At 40.3% G+C, this 18,305-nt stretch overlaps 1 protein-coding gene across 2 annotated transcripts; it reads left to right on the forward strand.

The window, feature by feature from the left end:
- The first annotated feature begins 1,242 nt into the window (after positions 1-1,242).
- Positions 1,243-6,295, forward strand: LOC123760043 (collagen, type I, alpha 1b). Of its 2 annotated transcripts, XM_045745435.2 has the most exons (9): positions 1,269-1,505; positions 2,876-3,002; positions 3,237-3,319; positions 3,400-3,547; positions 3,624-3,703; positions 3,786-3,878; positions 4,100-4,228; positions 4,403-4,558; positions 4,874-6,295. In XM_045745435.2, exons 1-9 carry the CDS (start codon positions 1,404-1,406, stop codon positions 6,008-6,010), a joined length of 2,055 nt encoding a protein of 684 aa, XP_045601391.2. In that variant the 5' UTR covers positions 1,269-1,403; the 3' UTR covers positions 6,011-6,295. The 2 variants fall into 2 exon arrangements, with proteins under 2 accessions (XP_045601394.2, XP_045601391.2); XM_045745438.2 differs by lacking the exon at positions 4,100-4,228 and having other exon boundaries at positions 1,243-1,505.
- Positions 6,296-18,305: the final 12,010 nt, after the last annotated feature.

Here is an 18,305-nt window from a genome sequence, read left to right on the forward strand (position 1 = left end):
AAGCATGCCAAACCCCCTGTTTATGAATGAAAAGTGGTTCACGCATGACTCACAACTGATGACGTCCCATCACTTCCGGAACAAGTGCTTCACTGACAAATTTTGTTCGAACCAACGTCTGTAGCCAGATTACCAGTCTCCGTTGTGTAGTGATAAGACACTCGTCTGGCGTTTCGCGATCGCTTTGTCATGGGTTCGTACCCTGGCCGAGGCGGATTTACTGGGCGCAAATCCTTAACTGTAGCCTCTGTTTAACTCAACAGTAAAATGAGTACTTGGTTGTAAAAACGATTCTTCGTGGGGATCGTATTCCAGGGGCCTGCCCGAAACGCTACGCGTACTAGTGGTTGTACAAGAATGTAACAACTCTTGTATATATCTAAAAAAAAAACAACAACAACGCGGTAAATGCTCAGCCCGTCCTCCAAGCAAATCCCAAAAGTGATTCCATGCACCCGCCAAACCCCCTGTTTTTGAATGAAAAGCGGTTTACACACGACTCACAACTGCTGACGTTCGAACATATCCGGAACAAGTGCTTCACTGACAAATTTTGTTCGAATCACAACGCTATAAATGCTTCACCCACGTGCTACAAATACTAATAATCCCCCAACAGAATTTAAACACCTAACCTAGCCTATCCTATGCCTATATATACACAATATGTTAATATATTATAATATTAATTTATACTTGAGAAAATTCCCGTTTTGAATGAACAGCATGTTAAAATTTATGAATGCGTCTGTGGGGTTGACCGCTGAATGTAATGGACTTGAGTCGAGGACGGGTTGTTGAACCACAACGCTGTAAATGCTTCACCCACGTACTACAAATACAAATAATCGCCAACAGAACCTAAACACCTAACCTACGCCTAACTATACATAGAATTTCAATGTATAATACTATTTTTTTATATATAAGAACAAAGCAATTTTTAATACGCAGTATGTTACAATTGATAAATGCGTCTGGGAAGGACGGCCATTGCTTTAAGCAGCCTAGTGTGAGGACGGGTAGTCAGGACATGTAACCAGAGAAAATTATTTACATGCATAACTTAATCAAACTGTCTATCATGTAAAAAAAATTTACCATTGAATTTAAACTGGATTTTGGAAAATGAGCTTAAAGGTGAGGATGATTATCTAATAAATGTTATCTGGTGCGACAATTTATACTTGAAATATTTATATTTTATATATGAGCATGTTCCAAATACCGCGTCTTTCGCAGTAGACCATTAGGATTGTTACCACTGCGGCACGGAAGGATGTGATTGGTGAAGCCATCAGGGGAAATAGCCAATGGCTGTGGTTCCCTGGAGAGGGATATGAGGCAGTTGGGACAGGCGTCATTGTTGGAGGTGAGGGCTGAGCTGTCAGAGAGAGGTAGCAATGATGGCTGAACCCTATAAGCTCGCTGCAGGAGCAGCTGACAATGGAGTATTTCTACAGGAATTATGTAATATTCCTGTCATAGCTTCTGCTGCCCAAAAGGTGATTCGCTCTCTGTATATATATTTGTTGTGTATAGATAAAGTATGTAAGTGTTAGTTGTGCTTTTATAGTGTCTTTATTATAGTACATGGGTTCTTCGTCTATCAAAATAAATTAACATTGTTGAAGTACTAATATTTATTAAAAAAAAAGGGCTGTAAGCCTTTCAGGTTGCTTGGCTTGTTAATTGCGTAACACCATTTGACTTATCTGACTGCCGTTTCGTATAGATTTGTTTTTGTTTTTCAAATTTTAAGTATCTTTTTATGCGTGTGGTTTACTCTCCCCCCCCCCCTTCCCCTCCCACCTTCACTAATTTACGACCTTGTTTCACTTGTTACCCCTTAACTATACTAAAATAAAGGTGACGTTAATAGATGCTCGTGGAAAAAAATGGATCTGTTTCTCAATTTGTCTTCCGTCTGCTTTGATAATTAGATTATCGGAATTGATCACTTCTACACTTGACGATATATGATCTATGCAGCAAGACTCCTGTGGTTCACCTTTTCAATTTTTTTCTAACTGGAACGTTTGATGCTTTTAAAAATCCTGACTATCCTTTTAGGTCGTGATATCTTTAAATTTAACCTTGGACACTTGAATTTTAAGGAATGATAGTGGAAAAAACTTAAGTTCCCAAGTTTTTCAGCTCTGTCGTCGCACAAAATCTTCCGTTAATAAACCTATACTTGGATACGCCCAAGTTTTTCTTATAATCGGTACGCAAGTATTATCCAACGTTATATTTTCGGGACGAGACTAGTACAAAGTTTTATTATTGGATTTAATAAAAAAAATTTGAACCACTGATCCTATATATAGTTGTTAAAGTGGGGGAATGGTGGGTGACCATCAATGTTTTGCTGCATGCAGTCAGACTTGGTTAAGTTCACTGCCTAAAAATATTAAATTTAGGTTTACTTCACTAGTGGCCTTATTAACAGAATAATTCCTGTTGACTTTGTTCTATAAGACGTGCCCTAATTGCTTGTAACGTTGTTCTAAAGTGTTTTTAAAATAAACCCAATGTCGCCTAGCTATTGATCCTATAGATGTGTAATCTTGCTGAGCTTGATAGTTTACTTTAACGATTATAATGCCTATCTAATGCTGCTGAAATAAAGTTAGTGAAGTTTTAATTGCAACTAATCTTGTCCCTCCCCACCCCCTCTGATGCGCCATTGAAAATCTCGCTGCTGATGTGTGTACATAATGGAATTTAATTTTATTTTTCCTAGTAAGGAAAGGTTATTCCCCGGTAATAGTGTAATCGGTAACCCGACTGTCGGGACGGCAGACAAATCCATAAAGACTTACCTTTACCCATATTCTTTAATCCTTGACACCCGTTAATGTTTCCGGCCCAGGTAACGACTGCCCACAAGTCACTCTGCACGACGGTACCTCTTTATGGGCAGGTCTCCTCGGCCGCAATTTCCTTCACCCTCTCCTTTGTTCACACGGCCCACCAGTACAACCTGGTGAAGGCGTCGGGTGAGTTGCCTTCCTAATTCGTTAAGACTAGTCAGCAATGTGCTATACGGGGTGAGAATAGCTGGAGCTACCTCGTCCCCTTGTTTATTTATACCTCAAACTTGTTTGAATTTGAGCCTTGCTAGGCTATCTTAGTATCTAAGCTAGTTGCCCCGTCTCTTAGAAAATAAATTTTGGACTATAAATTTTGGCTATTATATTGGGAGGAGGTTAACTTATAAATTGCTTTTACAGTGAAAAAGGCTGAAGGCCTGGGTCTACATGTAATAACCACGTTGAGAAAAGATTACCCAATCGTTGAGAAACCTACCGAGGAGGTAGGTACTAAATTTTAGTTTGCAAGAAAGTGTTATTCTCTAGCACATTTCTATAACTAAATATAATTACATTGTTGCAGGTGGTGGAGGCAGTGAGCAAGAGTGCACGTAAGGTTACACTGCTTGGTGCCTCTTGTGCTGTGACTACGGTCGTTAACCAGTCATGCTGGTTAACAGAAGCCTTTATAAGTACGGTAGAGAAGACATGCGCTGCCATAATTCGTAAAGGTTTGTAAAATTAAAGGTTTAAAAACATAAGCGGAAGCTATTGATATGAATATTATCCTCGAATTTTTCCTTCCAGAGGAGGAAGTGAGCGCGCGGCTGGTACAGGAAGCACAACGACTGAAGTGCCTCTCGCCTATACACTTTCTCATTTACGTTGTGAGTAATCTCTTGTTTATAATTTGACAAATTATTAAGTGTAATAAAGAAATTTAATCTTTTTTTTTTGACGTACTTTCAGGAACGATGCCTTAGGAGCTCCAGACTGGCGGTGCAAGCGTGGCGGTGTTCTGGTACTTCCTCTAACATAGCTACGAACTTGAAGCCCAGGAAGGTTCGTTTTTTTCTATACTCATTAAACGGTATTAACTATGGCCGACAGTCTTTCTAGTTTGATAACTTGAAAATTTGATGTCATGCAGTCTAAAAATGCCAGTACTAAGTATTCGCTCAACGAATATTGAACTGTTGCCGAGGAATACCAAATACGGCAAGATGTACTAATAATACAAATGTATTAAGACATTTATTTTACTTAATGTTTCCTATAATTAGGTCACGCGCCGCAAAAGCGTGTCGACAAAGAACAAATGCAAGTGGACGATTATGATACGCAGGGCGATCTCCTGGTTGAACAAATTTAGTCTAGGCACATTTATTCATCCTGAAAATGAACATTCCAAGGTAGGAATAAATAGCTGTGGCAGGGGATGTAGCAGGACGGGTAGTACGGGCACATACAAACTGCTTGACGAATTATTCTGGGTGAACGCTTCCAAACTTACTAAATATGAAGGCTTTCTTGTGCTTTATATAATAATTACAAAATTATGAATAAGACTTGTAAGGTTCTCCCAGGGGACAAGGCAAGAGCCTGCTGAAGAATCTTCGGAGGAGTCGACTGAAGAAGAGTATTACCGCAGTATGTTTAGTAGAGAGCAGCTGAACCGCCCTTTAGAAGACTACTTTAACAGCGAGGACGACGAAGACTCCAGTGATGATCCAGACTACACGGTAAGGGAAGGTTGTGTACACGGTTGTTGACCCCTTTTTATTATAATTATACTCTAAAATTGTCTATGCAAATTTACAATAACGCAAAAGATGAACACTTACATTTACAACTGGATATTGGCGGAAGTTTACTTGATTAACTGTTTAAAATTTACGGTTCAAATTTTTAAGTTTTAAATTTCCTGAGTCCTGTCAGCTAGGTAATATAAACTAATTGAGCCCCCGTTTGGTTTTTGTGCAAATGTTGATATATACTTTTATGTACTTTTAATGTTAAAAATTTTTTAAAGTACTAAAACACGGTTCTGCCAGCAGACAGGGACTTCGGCAGGAAGCACGACAGATAGCTTGGAATACCGCTCAACTGTGCACGAGGAAAGTGAAAACTCGTTCATCGAGGAACTCATTGGAACACACAAAGCATTTAAAGAAAAATATTTGGAGGAATCGGCTGTCGGCGAGGTGGTGCCGGACGGAATGGCTGTCGGCGAGGTGGTGCCGGACGGAATGGCTGTCGGCGAGGTGGTGCCGGACGGAATGGCTGTCGGCGAGGTGGTGCCGGACGGAATGGCTGTCGGCGAGGTGGTGCCGGACGGAATGGCTGTCGGCGAGGTGGTGCCGGACGGAATGGCTGTCGGCGAGGTGGTGCCGGACGGAATGGCTGTCGGCGAGGTGGTGCCGGACGGAATGGCTGTCGGCGAGGTGGTGCCGGACGGAATGGCTGTCGGCGAGGTGGTGCCGGAGGGTTCGGCTGGTGGCGAGGTGGCGCCGGAGGGTTCGGCTGGCGGCGAGGTGGTGCCGGACGGAATGACTGGCGGCGAGGTGGTGCCGGACGGAATGACTGGCGGCGAGGTGGTGCCGGACGGAATGACTGGCGGCGAGGTGGTGCCGGACGGAATGACTGGCGGCGAGGTGGTGCCGGACGGAATGACTGGCGGCGAGGTGGTGCCGGACGGAATGACTGGCGGCGAGGTGGTGCCGGACGGAATGACTGGCGGCGAGGTGGCGCAGGAGGGTGCGGCTGGCGGCGAGGCGGCGCCGGAGGGTTCGGCTGGTGGAGAGGCGGCGCCGGAGGGTTCGGCTGGCGGTGAGGCGGCGCCGGAGGGTTCGGCTGGCGGCGAGGTGGCGCCGGAGGGTTCGGCTGGCGGCGAGGTGGCGCCGGACGGAATGGCTGGCGGCGAGGTGGCGCCGGACGGAATGGCTGGCGGCGAGGTGGCGCCGGAGGGTTCGGCTGGCGGCGAGGTGGCGCCGGAGGGTTCGGCTGGCGGCGAGGTGGCGCCGGAGGGTTCGGCTGGCGGCGAGGTGACGCCGGACGGTGCGGCTGGCGGCGAGGTGGCGCCGGACGGTGCGGCTGGCGGCGAGGTGGCGCCGGACGGTGCGGCTGGCGGCGAGGTGGCGCAGGAGGGTTCAGCTGGCGGCGAGGCGGCGCCGGAGGGTTCTGGACAAGACTAATGTACCAGATGCAATATGAGAACTAAAGGTCACAGCACATACTTTAAATCTATTTAAAAAGTTTGTAGTTTTGTTTATAAAAAGTATCTACAGCTCCAGAATTTGAGCCAATAACTCATTTGTAAACTAAGTTTGTACATTGAGCGATAATAAGAGTTAACTTGGTTGTTTGAACGATAAAATGTAATTGGTGTAACTACTCTTACAGGTTAATGTAAGAGATGTGCCATTAAGATAATTTACGTGTAAGTTCAATGCATATTAAAAATTATGATGGCTGTAATAGTTGGGTTCGTTCTGATTTACCTGAGGGCCACTACTCTAGTAACCTCGACGAGGACAGAAAGCTGGCGGCTTGTCGAAGCTATAAGCCACCCCTCCCCCACACCCCTTCCATTTGCCTTTAATCTTTTCCAGATTTTAAAACTTTACAGTTAAAGTTCAAGTATGTTTGTTGAGACAAGAAATACATCTCAAAGGAATAGAGTAGCTTAGGCTATTTCTACCCTCCAACTTTAGTCTTGTCATTTACGGCTTCGGCGGGTAGGCGGTTCCATGGGTTTATAATCCTGTGGAGGGGGGGGGGGGAGCATCTGTTCTCAACCCTGAACTGTGGCTCGAGCTTGACACAATTACTCCTTGTTACAACTTACTTTTTGAAGAAAGTGTCTACTCACAATAGAGAATTCTGGGTTCGAATCCCAGGCGGGACAGAAATGGTTGGGCACATTTCATATCGCCTAGCAGTAAGTAGGCACTCCGGAGTTCAGCTTGTGGGGTTGCATCCTGGGCGGGGTCAGTAATTCGACCTTGGGAGGCGGGGGACCCTCGATATAATCATACCGTGTGAATACACACACTGGTTGCCTGTACTCCTGCACAATGAATTATAATTTAACAATACTTACATAAACTAAGACATAAAACCATAACTTAAAGTAACTCGTGAGGAACGTAAACTGGTGGTGTACCAGTCTTGTAGCCTAGGCCTTGGTGACAATATACGGATATACTTAAGTGATCACATTTCCTAGACTGAAATACCGAACTTACTAGTAGGAACGGCCCGATCATAGCCTAAATGACCATGGATTAATTACCAAAGTTTGCGGAGAGTGTATCTGGACAAATAAAGCGGCTGGACATGCTCCCAGCGGTCGTAAAGCATTAGCATCACCCAGACTGAACCTTGAACAGATTGACAAAAAGGATAGTTACCAGAGGAAGCGGTCTGTAACCACCAGTCAGTCATGTTTGTACCTCGCAGCACTTTATCTAGTCTTCGCAATGCAATAGCTAGTCAATCCTGATCACGTGCCTGTGTAGGGAAGCGCTGGCATGGTTTTGCAACGCTGGATAAGATTTCGGTTGTCAGGGTCGGGAAGTCCTTATTGTGTTATAATTATACACCTACGTATTTCAGGGTCTTCACCTCTTCCCCCCCCCCTAAAGTCTAACTATTGACCTTTCCCGGGATCAACACACACCAGTTGCCAGACTCCAGGGTGCCTATTTACTGCTAGGTGAACAGAGGCATCGGGTGAAAGGAAATTTATTAAATTTCTGCCATACGAGAGAATCGAACCCAGGATCGTCGACCAAGTTGAAAACGTGGTCACTGTACTAAGCTGTTCCTGATGTGCTCATCCATGGTCAGCACGTAACTTCAGCAATGTTAATTTTTTGCCGTTATGTGAAGAATAACATGACAATAACATGAATACCATAACAATGAGGATAATTCCTAAACAAATTCAAATGGACTTTATCTATAAATTACTGTGATCGGCCTGATCTTTTTAAATTATGATACAGTACAATTACCAGTAAACATGATTCTCCATTTAATTGGAGTTTACACTTGATCAATAGTTGGTTTCCAAATGATGAATTTAGAGCATCGATATTAGATTGTACAGATCATGGCCGATTTTGAGACTTCCTCAAAGGCTGAGGAAGACAAAGACCGATGAGAGATGATTGTCTGGTTTTTGGACATTGTTTACCTTTGTTTCTGCTGATATAGCATTTAATGCATGTGGCTCCATAGTTCGGAAAAGGGAATGTTGCACTCGAGGAAGAGGTTTAAGAGAGACCAGGGAAAGCGTGGAGGTCAGTTAGCAGAGTCCATACCTTACCAGGGTGTCCATAAGAGTTAGTCAGCTGGGAGGAGGGGGAGGAGAAAGTGGGTTGAGACTTCCAGATGGGAAAAATATCCATACAATAAAGTTAATATGGTTCGACCCAAGGGTCACGGGACTTCACTTGCCAGGGCAACTGAGGGGGCAGCCCGTCAACGCATACAAAGATCCAAGCTCGTTAATCAAGCCGCCATACCCTGTTTGTGAATGAAAAGTGGTTTACACACGCCTCGACTGATGACGTTCGAACACTTAAGGAATAAGTGTTTCGCTAACGTCTGTTCGGACCACAATTCTATAAATGCTTCGCCCACGTACTTCAAATATAAATAATTGCCAACAGAACTTAACCTAACCTATGCCTAACTATACATAGAATTTCGATGTATAATATTAATCTATATACGAACAAACCAATTTTTAATGAACTTAAACTTGATGAACGCGTCTGGGGAGGGGACGGCCGCTACTTTAAACAGCATAGTATGAGGACGGATTGGAGGGGTAAGGGGTTGAATGAGGTACTGTTCCTAGAAGATAAACCTGTTTTTAACTGGTTGAACAATGCTATGAGAGTTTGCCCAAACTGGTGTAGACTCTCTTCTAGGCCTGGACACCAACCTGTCAGAATTGGCGACATGGGTTACACACGCTGTCCCCTTGGACATGGGAGGAGGGGAAAGGATGCTTCAAATAGCGCACATTGCTGTTCTCAGGGATAGCAAGGAGAGGAACTCCACCAGCCCCACTCTTGTTATCTGAAATGGTTTATGCATGTGACACCTGTGCATGTGAAGGGGTCCACCACAAGGAACCCATTGTGGTACAAAAGTAGGTCTATGAACTAGTCAATGATACAAGGATACAACATTTGGTTACCTATAGCAAATCTTAATGTGTGCACTTGTCCTCCATTAACATGCTTAATACAGTGTGTGCACGAATTCTGCAGTCTCTTCTAAGCTTAAAACCCTAAACAATTGTCTTGTGCGCCAAGCACTATAGTCAGCCCCTACACAGTCATAATTGTTGCTGTGCCTCTGAAGCAAAAACAATATCTTGCCCCCAAAATTAAACTAACAATAGTGACATTTTTCACCCTACATTTCCTGCCTTCCCTCCCCCCCCCCCCCCTCATGTTGGATACTCAAAGGGGATGGAAATTAAATCAATTAACATAATTTGCCATTTATTGAAGAAAATGGCTACACTTTCCAGCTCTTGTAGCCAAACAACAAAACATTAAATAAACCGACTATGAATACTGGCAAAACACGTGCTATCAGTATTTCATGCATTAGGTACATAATCTTAATAAATTTACAAATTGCATAAAAAATTTACAATATAAAATTTTAAAATGTGAAAGATAACTCAAAATTGAAATGTTAATAAATTAAATAGTGTTTGTGGGCACTTTAATCAGGGTTAAGTAGTTATCGACATGCAGTATTGTTTCCCCCCCCACGTACCTCTGTGCTGTGTGTGTACCTGCATGTGTATTAGTGTTCTAAATTCATGCTAGTGATATATAAATAATGCCATGCACTTAAGTGTGCTTCTACAGGTGTGCACATATATAAAGAACTAACAGGTGTTCTGGCACAAGCAAAATTATTATTGATGGCTGTAGAGTTGTGCACAATTGAGTATTCATAAAAACTCTACAATAGTGATAAGTGCAACAATGTATAGTGGAGTTTTTTTTAACACTAAGGCTACAAGGCATGATGTGGCTCATATTTAATCCCTTGGAGGACACATTGTAGTGCGGGACCCCTCATATCAATCACAATGGAGGCTATGAAGCATGATCCAACACCCCCCAACCCCCATGGTGTGAAGACACAACCCGACCCTTAAAAGGATGGCCAGTATTCAAGATACAAGCTTTCCTAAAATAAATTAAAAACAAGTAAAAGGTGGACAGACAGTTGGAAGACAACATAATTACATGTACATGACTAGGTGGTCCATGGGTCAAGGACTAATTTACAAAACAGCTTCCTTGGAGGAAAAACTGTAAATTAACATCTACAGTACAGTATTACTTTTCTAATTGATTGAAATTCAATTTATATTTTGTTTTATAAAAAAAAGATAAGGTTTGCCATGTTATTTGGTTCATTAATAAATATAAGGCATAAATGATTATTTATTTCTGGAATAAAGATATACTGTACAGATATACTGTACTGTACAACAATTTACCTATGTTGAGTAAATTTTGTACTCTTAATACCAAATTGAATATAAGAATTATAAGCATCTTCCAATTTTAAATCCTTGAGGATATTTTGAATAAACAATTCATATAAATTAAAACATCAATGTTTTAGTTCACATGAGAATAAATGTAACGAGAGCACAAAATGACTGACCGTGAACAATCAGTCCGTCGCTGGCCCGACTACAAAACCAAACATTACTCACAATAAATAAAAGCATATAACTTTGTATACAATTTACATTACAGTATTATAATTGGTTACACAACACAAGAACAGATCTATTTTTTTGGAGATTCATTTAAGTCGCTAATTATATAGAACACAACTGCTGGCTTATCTGCAGTACTTTTAACTAGTCATCACAATTAATGCATATATGATACCCTGAAATCAGCTAAAATAAGAAAAAACTTCATACACAAAAAGTTTTCATATACAAAATTTTGTTCTTTAGGATATTGTAAAGTTCTCAATGGGTTAAACATGTGGACTAATTCTCCTTACAAGGCGTTGTAACTGTTTATTCAAGGTTGTAACTGATTAAATTAACAGCCAAGACTTGTCATTAATGATGGTCTTTTACTAAATAAAATTCTATTAGGAAAAGCATTATTCATAACACACTCAAGAAATAAGCTCAATCATCTATGCTCCTTACAATTATATTTGACTGCAAATCTACCCTGTGGCACCTTCAAATAACCTCTTTTACAGACATCTGACTAGTGCTAAGAATTAATAATAATAAAAAAAAGTGGGTATTAAAAGTCCTTTTTGAGCTATTCCCTTGGATGATCCAAGAGTCTGTATGATCCACCATGGACTTGATCACTTACCAGGTATTGTTGACCTGGTCCCCATCATGACAAGGGTCTTTCCAAATTTTTTAAGTTAATTAGGGATGACAGTGGTGAGTCAAGTGATACTCAAACAAAATATGCCTATTAATTCTTTTATGGCTTCTAATTAATAAACAAAATTACCCCTGCTGCTGACAGGTTGCAACATCTATTACCATTTTGAGGCTTGGTGTTGGACTAAGGTTTACTGTTACCAGGGTTAAGGTCAGGGTTACCAGAGTCCAGAGTTAAGGTCAGGGAGCCACTGGGTGGTCCCTTCTAGAAAAGAAGCCACACAACACCCAGAAACAAATTTCACAAGAGCCGAGTCACATTGCAGAGTAGAGAACTGTAAACAATTCTCCAAGTGAACGTAAACAATTTTCTCCATAGGAAAGCCCAGCACCAAGGTTAAAGTCCAAAACAAAAAGTCCAAAAGCACAACTAGGATAGTTGTGCAACTGAATTACACTAAAATGCATCACTAAAAAAAGTTCAGAAAAGTAATCTTTGGAGGCGAGGGTCTTTGTCAAACAGCACTAGTGAAAGTAACCTCAAACTGCAGCCATAGCAGATATAAATAGTGCATACAAATGACTAGTATACATGCGGAGGCAAAAAATAGTACATTTATTTGCAACCACAGAGCTAAAGACAGTGATAGGTGGGCACCAGGCACAACATGACAGTTGCTGACTCTAGTGACACTTATAATAATGAGTGCTGCCTCCTGGTGGTAACAGGGATGACTTAATTTTTTAATTAGTAGTCAGCAGAACAATAACTGGCATGCCTTGTGTTTCAGATTATCATTTGCAGGAGGGCATTGAGGGTATTGTTCGCTCTCTCTCTTTGCTACCCCACCGAGCTGGTCCCTTGGTGATGGCTTACCAATATCTTAGACTTACCACTGTTTATTTTTCCTAATTTGTCAAAACAATTTGCAAAGATCCATACCACAGTGGGAGAGAGCAAGGTTGATGAAACTGACACGGGCGAATTGAATGCTGGCTCAGGAAGCATCAAAGTCCAGGCCTTGGCTCAGAGAAGTAAATAAATATTTTCATAGCAAAGCTACGAATTTATTATATTTAACTTTACTAAGAGCACAACTAGTTTCCCATGTGCATTAGCTAATATTCAAGAGAAAAATTTACACGAAAAAAAGCAACAATTATCATTAACGTAAAAACTTATAAAAAAAGATCCATATAACCATATATCAAAATTTTACTTTGAAATACTAATTATGATCAGATATAAAAAAATATAAATGTAATACATTACATGATATTTTGCAATTTATATATTGCACTTGTAAACAAAATATATATTTCTAAAGATGTTTATTTCATGTCTATAAATGAGATTAAATGAAATTCTTAAATTCAACAGGTCTATTGCTGCAGATGATACAATGAAATACTGTACATGGAAATCTTGAATAGTGGAAAAATTTTCAACACACACAATACAATTTCTGCCCTGTGGGCCACAATGCAACACCCAACATTGATTAGGTGATCTTGTGCATTGATCCAAACTTTAATTAGTAAATTGAGTTGGTAAAATGCCAGCAGTTAAAATATGGATAGATCCTGTAAGTTTTTATTAAAATAAATAATTTTAATAACATTTCAACATAATTAAAATACTACAACAAAAATTAAGTGCTGACTGTATTGAAACACCCTTTTCAGGAGCCTTTAGTAGCTCCTTGGAGCTTACACATTAGTACTCGCAAAGTCTTGGAATTGCACCAGGCCTGTTGAGTCCCTCACTGACGAATTGTGAGCTAGAATCAGGATTCTGGTTTTCCTATGAAGCAAGGTGAGCTCGAGCATCAGAGATCTACTCAAAATCGAAAAAAACACCAGAAATGTTAGACAAAACAAATCATGTAAGGTATTAAGGCCTACCAAGTCAGTTCATACTGCTGCCTCGAGGAGATGATGCGAACATGAATACCAACAGGCCTGCCATGTGACTCTCATAACCAATGGTACACAAGGCCTAAAATCTCCATGTGCAAAGATCAACAGAAAGCTTCAGATCATCCAGACAGATCATGCTGTCAATCCTCTGACAGGGGTGGAGCCTCAAGAAAGAAGGGGCATGGGAAGAGAGGGGGGTGGGAATCAGTACATGGGACCCAGAAGGATGCTGCCTACAAAGGTCTCCAGCCTGGCAAGCACAGGAATGAAGCAGCTGAACTGGAAGGAAAGGGTAAATGCAAGACCACTGACCCTAGCTCAGGTGAAACATGTCCACTGAGAAAGCCTTGCAATTTGGAAACTGAGCTAATTGGTCCAGTAGCTGCCATTTTCATGTGGAGGCAATTAGATCCACCTGTGCAGACGATGGGTCACAATAACATAGCTGAAGATATGATGATCAAACCACACATCAGGAAAGCGAGAAAATGACGCCATTTCTTCAGTTTCCTGATGTGTGGTTTGGTCATCAGATCCACCTGTGGATATTGATGGCTGAAGTCTTGCAAAGACAGAAGGAAGCAGCTCTGTTCACTGCCCATTCTGTCGAACTCAAGAGAAAATGGGGGAAGCCATCCACTAGAATGTTCAATGTGCCTACAATATGGATCTCACTGCACATTATAAATATTCTGAGAAGCCAGAAGTAAGGCTATCTTCAGAATCCATTGTCCATTGAGACAATGGACCACTGGGTGGGGAAGGAGGGGGGCAGCCCTCTGAAGGCAAGGAGACAAACTGAGGTTTGATTCCTTTGAACAGCTCGAGTGACGGAGGAGGGCAGTATGGAACAGAACCCTAAAAAACCTGAAGAGGAAAATTACTCAAAATCCACCCCAGGTGAAAAAAGATGTACACTGTATGGTCTCTGCATTGGTGAATAGATACCCCAGTGAATGAAGCAGTAAAGTGCAGCATTAAAAGAGGCCATCCAGGTATATCAGACCTGGGAGCCAGGTTCAGACCATAGAGCAAAGTTCAAAAGTGGTATGAGTGCTCCACTCTGAACCCAATTCCTAAAAATTAGTGGGTGCTGAGGTTTATGGGTGAAACATGCCAATGGGTGCTTAGAAGTTCCAATGAAATGAGCCAAGAGTCACTCAAAATCACCTGGCAAACCTAGAATAAAGTGGTCATCTGGAATCTGTGACAAGATATGTAGTGGTTGAGAGCAGACAGTTTCAGACTATCAGGGTGCCCAGGATATCTTTCTCATAGGAATAAAAAGCAAGACACTCCACAAGAATGGAGTCACCACAAGCACACCATTGTGCAACAAACTGTGAATGACATTGAGTAGTAGAGCAACCCATCCTTTTAAAAATTACTTCACCTTTCGCTCATATGCACGCTATGGCCAAAAATGGACGTACTGTACTGTAATTTGAAATGAAATGAGCTCATGAGAGTGATGTACTGTCCCGTTTTCTGTCTGAGTCTTCCGGCTTACTTGGTCAGGTTAGAAGAGAAAGCAAATTATAATCTTCCAACAATGCTGCAGCCTGATAAGCTGCTGCCAGAGAGGACGGTTCAGTCAGTTTAGTCCATCACTGACAAACAGCACACTAAATGGTAAAAAAAGTTCCTAAATACATAAGACATAATTACTGAGGCAACACAAATGTTCAAAAACATTAAAAAACAAAGTCACATCTTGGAAACCTGCAAGCACCAAAGTGCAGCACTGAATCAATTGGGGAGGCTATCGGTAAAGATGAGGTAAACAGACCTCATGGAGGCAATGGATACTAGCAAGCAAGTCCCATATGCTAACCAGAAGCAAGACAGCTCAAGAGGAACTGACTCAGACAGGACTCTGAAACCCCCTCAGAGTAGAAATCTTAGATGGAGTAAGGAAAAAGAATCGTGGCTCATATGCATAGCAAATCACAAGTTTGGAAACATGCAATGTGGATGGTACAAAACACAATTGTGAAACAAAGGGAGCAAAAACAGACCAATGATCCCTTGTACAACTGATGTTCCAGGGGATAGCCACCATGCAGGCAAGTATCAAGGTTAGGGCTGTTCACCAACTGCAATGATCATTTTCCTTGTTTGTTTCAAGGCTGGCGTCTTTTCTTTAAACATTAGATTGTTCTGTTTCACCTATCTTTCTGGTAGGTTTTCCTTGATTTGGGAAAATCTCTGATGCTCAAGCTCTCCTTGCCTTGTAGAACCAGATTCTGATCCTGGCTACTAGGGTTCTGAGGCCAGCTGTGATTCAAATATTTGGCTATTCCAATACATAAGCTTTGGGGGAACTAGTAAGGGGTTCCTATCACAAAATAATTAAATAACATTTTCTCTAAACTTTTTACCCAATTTTAGTTTTACTTTTCCTTGCCAATCCAGAGAGGATCCAAGTCTCTCATTGAATTTGGAGTTTATTCATTTGTATTCATGACAGAATTCTCATGGTGTCTAATTCAGAACAGTTTCAAAAGTTCTCATAACAAAAGAATTTATAAATATGTGTTAAAACTTTTCTACACAGTATATTTAATATACATAATTTATACATAACCTACACTCCAAGACATACGAGCTTCACAATACTGTATTTCATTAGCCCCTAACACAGCTTGACTTTTCACCACATCAACACAACCACAAAGGGAATGTACACACCATATATAAGGTGGGTAAAACATTATGAAGCTATGATTAAATCCTATTAGTCTCATAAATGAATAAGAAATTATGACATTGAACATGATTTTAATTCTAATATCACATATCTAATACTAAAGCTCCTTCATATTTCTTGAACCTTATTTTAAACAAGGAATCTGATACTCCTAATATACATCACAAATGAAGACAAATATTTGTTACAAAGAAAACGAAAATAACTCTTTTACAATTTTGATTGAAAACAGTTATCAAATACAAAACAAAAATGTACCTGTAATCTCTCATCAATTGTTGAAAAATTACAATTTAAAGTGACATTTTATCTTTGTTGCCCATTCAAGAGTAATTAATTATCAAAATAAAGTGCCAAGCCTGGAAGACCATTTAGCTCCACCTGTCACAGAATATTACAAAATTCCTAAATATCATTCAGGATGCCAGTACAAGAACAAGACATAAGGTGAGTATTGTCAAAGGAATCAGATTCTCCAAGGATTTTCATAAGACATATGACTTAAAAGAACACTGGTGAACTTACTGAATATAAACTAAAGGAAGCCATCCAAACCATGATTGGTGGCCTGATAATTAACAAAGCTGGCCCATACTGACAAATTCTGGTTCTGATGCCAAATGCTAGGGTAATGTTGCTAGTCTTTGGACTGCCAAGAAATCATTGTCAACTTTTGGATAAAACTATGTTATGACTGGAAAGAGATGTTTATCTATAATGACCAAACCACACATCAGAAGATTAAGAAACGACGACATTTTGGTCCGTCCTGGATTATTATTGAGTGTAACATGACAATGGTCCAGGATGGACCAAAATGTTGTCATTTCTTCATTTTCTGATATGTGGTTTGGTCATCATGTCTTCAGCCATGTTATTGTGACTCATCATGTTCATGTTTATCTATAAAATGAAATCATAATGTAATTTACAATTGTGAAACCTACTGAGATATTAACCAAAATATTTAGGTAGCTGCAGTGAAGATGCTAATCAGGTTTGTATACCATCCATTTGTAATGAACTTTCACCGTTATAAACACGTATAGTATATTATTTTAAACATTACAGTATATCCATCTTCATTGAAACACCACTACACAATACATGTACTCCGATAACAACATACAGTACTGTACTTGGTACCCGTCGATCTAAAATCCAAATGCACGACCCCTAGTGTGATCAAGCTTATTGTTTGCTTACTCTAACTTACAACTATAAAGTTGTATAAGTACCAACTTATTCTGTAAGTTGATACTTATAGAGTACCAACAACTGAGCAATAAGATCTGAAATTAATGAACACGGTAGAATGCTGTATTCTTTAATGATGTTTCACCTTTGTAAAATAGAACTGGATTGTTTTCCTTATTGCCAAAGACTGGCACAGACTATCCCTCTATTTCTTGGGAACCATTAAGCATTAACATCCAATATTAATATGCAAGGTACTGTAGTATCCTGTTTTGGTACGCTTATTCTTATTAGTTTAAAAATATTTTGGGGGTAACTGGCAGTGCTTGGCTTCCCATGGCACCTGTTGTCAGGCACTTAATTTTTTTACCCATAATGCATCTTTCTCTGCATATACCCTTGCAATATTTTATAGTTTAAACACCATACACACACTGTACCTGAAAACATAAAACAATAAAATATAACATTTAGAACCTTATATTTAATGATAAATATTTTCCTGCCATTTTTCTAAGATGCATGCACACACAAGAAAAGTTATGATTATTATTAAATTTCATCTTAAGATATCTTTCAGATTTTAACTTATAATACATTTGAAAAGTTGCAGACTTTTAGTCTAACCTTATGATGTTGGCATCAAAAAGTTTTTGTCACAGGTAGCAGACTACTAGTCAAGAACGTGCATCCTTATTCTTATTACAGTCCCGTGGCACAGTGGTAAAGCACTCGCCCAGCGCTTCGCGAACACTTTGGCCTGGGTTTGTATCCTGGTCGGGGAGGATTGACTGGGAGCCAATCTTTAACTGTAGCCTCTGTTCACCCAGCAGTGAATGTACCTGGTTATTAAACGATTTGGCAAGTCGTATTCTGGGGAAAATTAGGATTAGGAACTTGCCCGAAATGCTATGCATGCTAGTGGCTTTACAAGATGTATAAATAAAAAATAAAAAAATAAAAAAATTAAAAAAACAGCTTGCTTTTCTAATTTATTTATTTATTTACATACTGTGTTTATGTATGCATACATACATACATACATACACACACACACACACACACACACACACAAAGAAGGTACACTGTGTTTATGAAAGTACAAAGCATTGATATTTATACATTCTTGTAAAGCCACTAACACGCATAGAATTTTGGGTAGGTTCTTAATCTAATAGTTAATTTTAAGTAGGTAATTTAAAATAAGTTGGTGATCTGTGATGCATTAATGTTTAGCAAAGTA

This window comes from Procambarus clarkii, chromosome 16 (genome assembly GCF_040958095.1).
Source record: "Procambarus clarkii isolate CNS0578487 chromosome 16, FALCON_Pclarkii_2.0, whole genome shotgun sequence".
NCBI classification, from domain to species: Eukaryota; Metazoa; Arthropoda; class Malacostraca; order Decapoda; family Cambaridae; genus Procambarus; species Procambarus clarkii.

Coding starts and splice junctions, on each gene's coding strand:
- LOC123760043 (XM_045745435.2), top strand. CDS start 1,404: ATGATGGCTGAACCCTATAAGCTCGCTGCAGGAGCAGCTGACAATGGA. Junction 3,704..3,785: donor TACACTTTCTCATTTACGTT/GTGAGTAATCTC, acceptor ACGTACTTTCAG/GAACGATGCCTTAGGAGCTC. Junction 4,229..4,402: donor CTGAAAATGAACATTCCAAG/GTAGGAATAAAT, acceptor AGGTTCTCCCAG/GGGACAAGGCAAGAGCCTGC.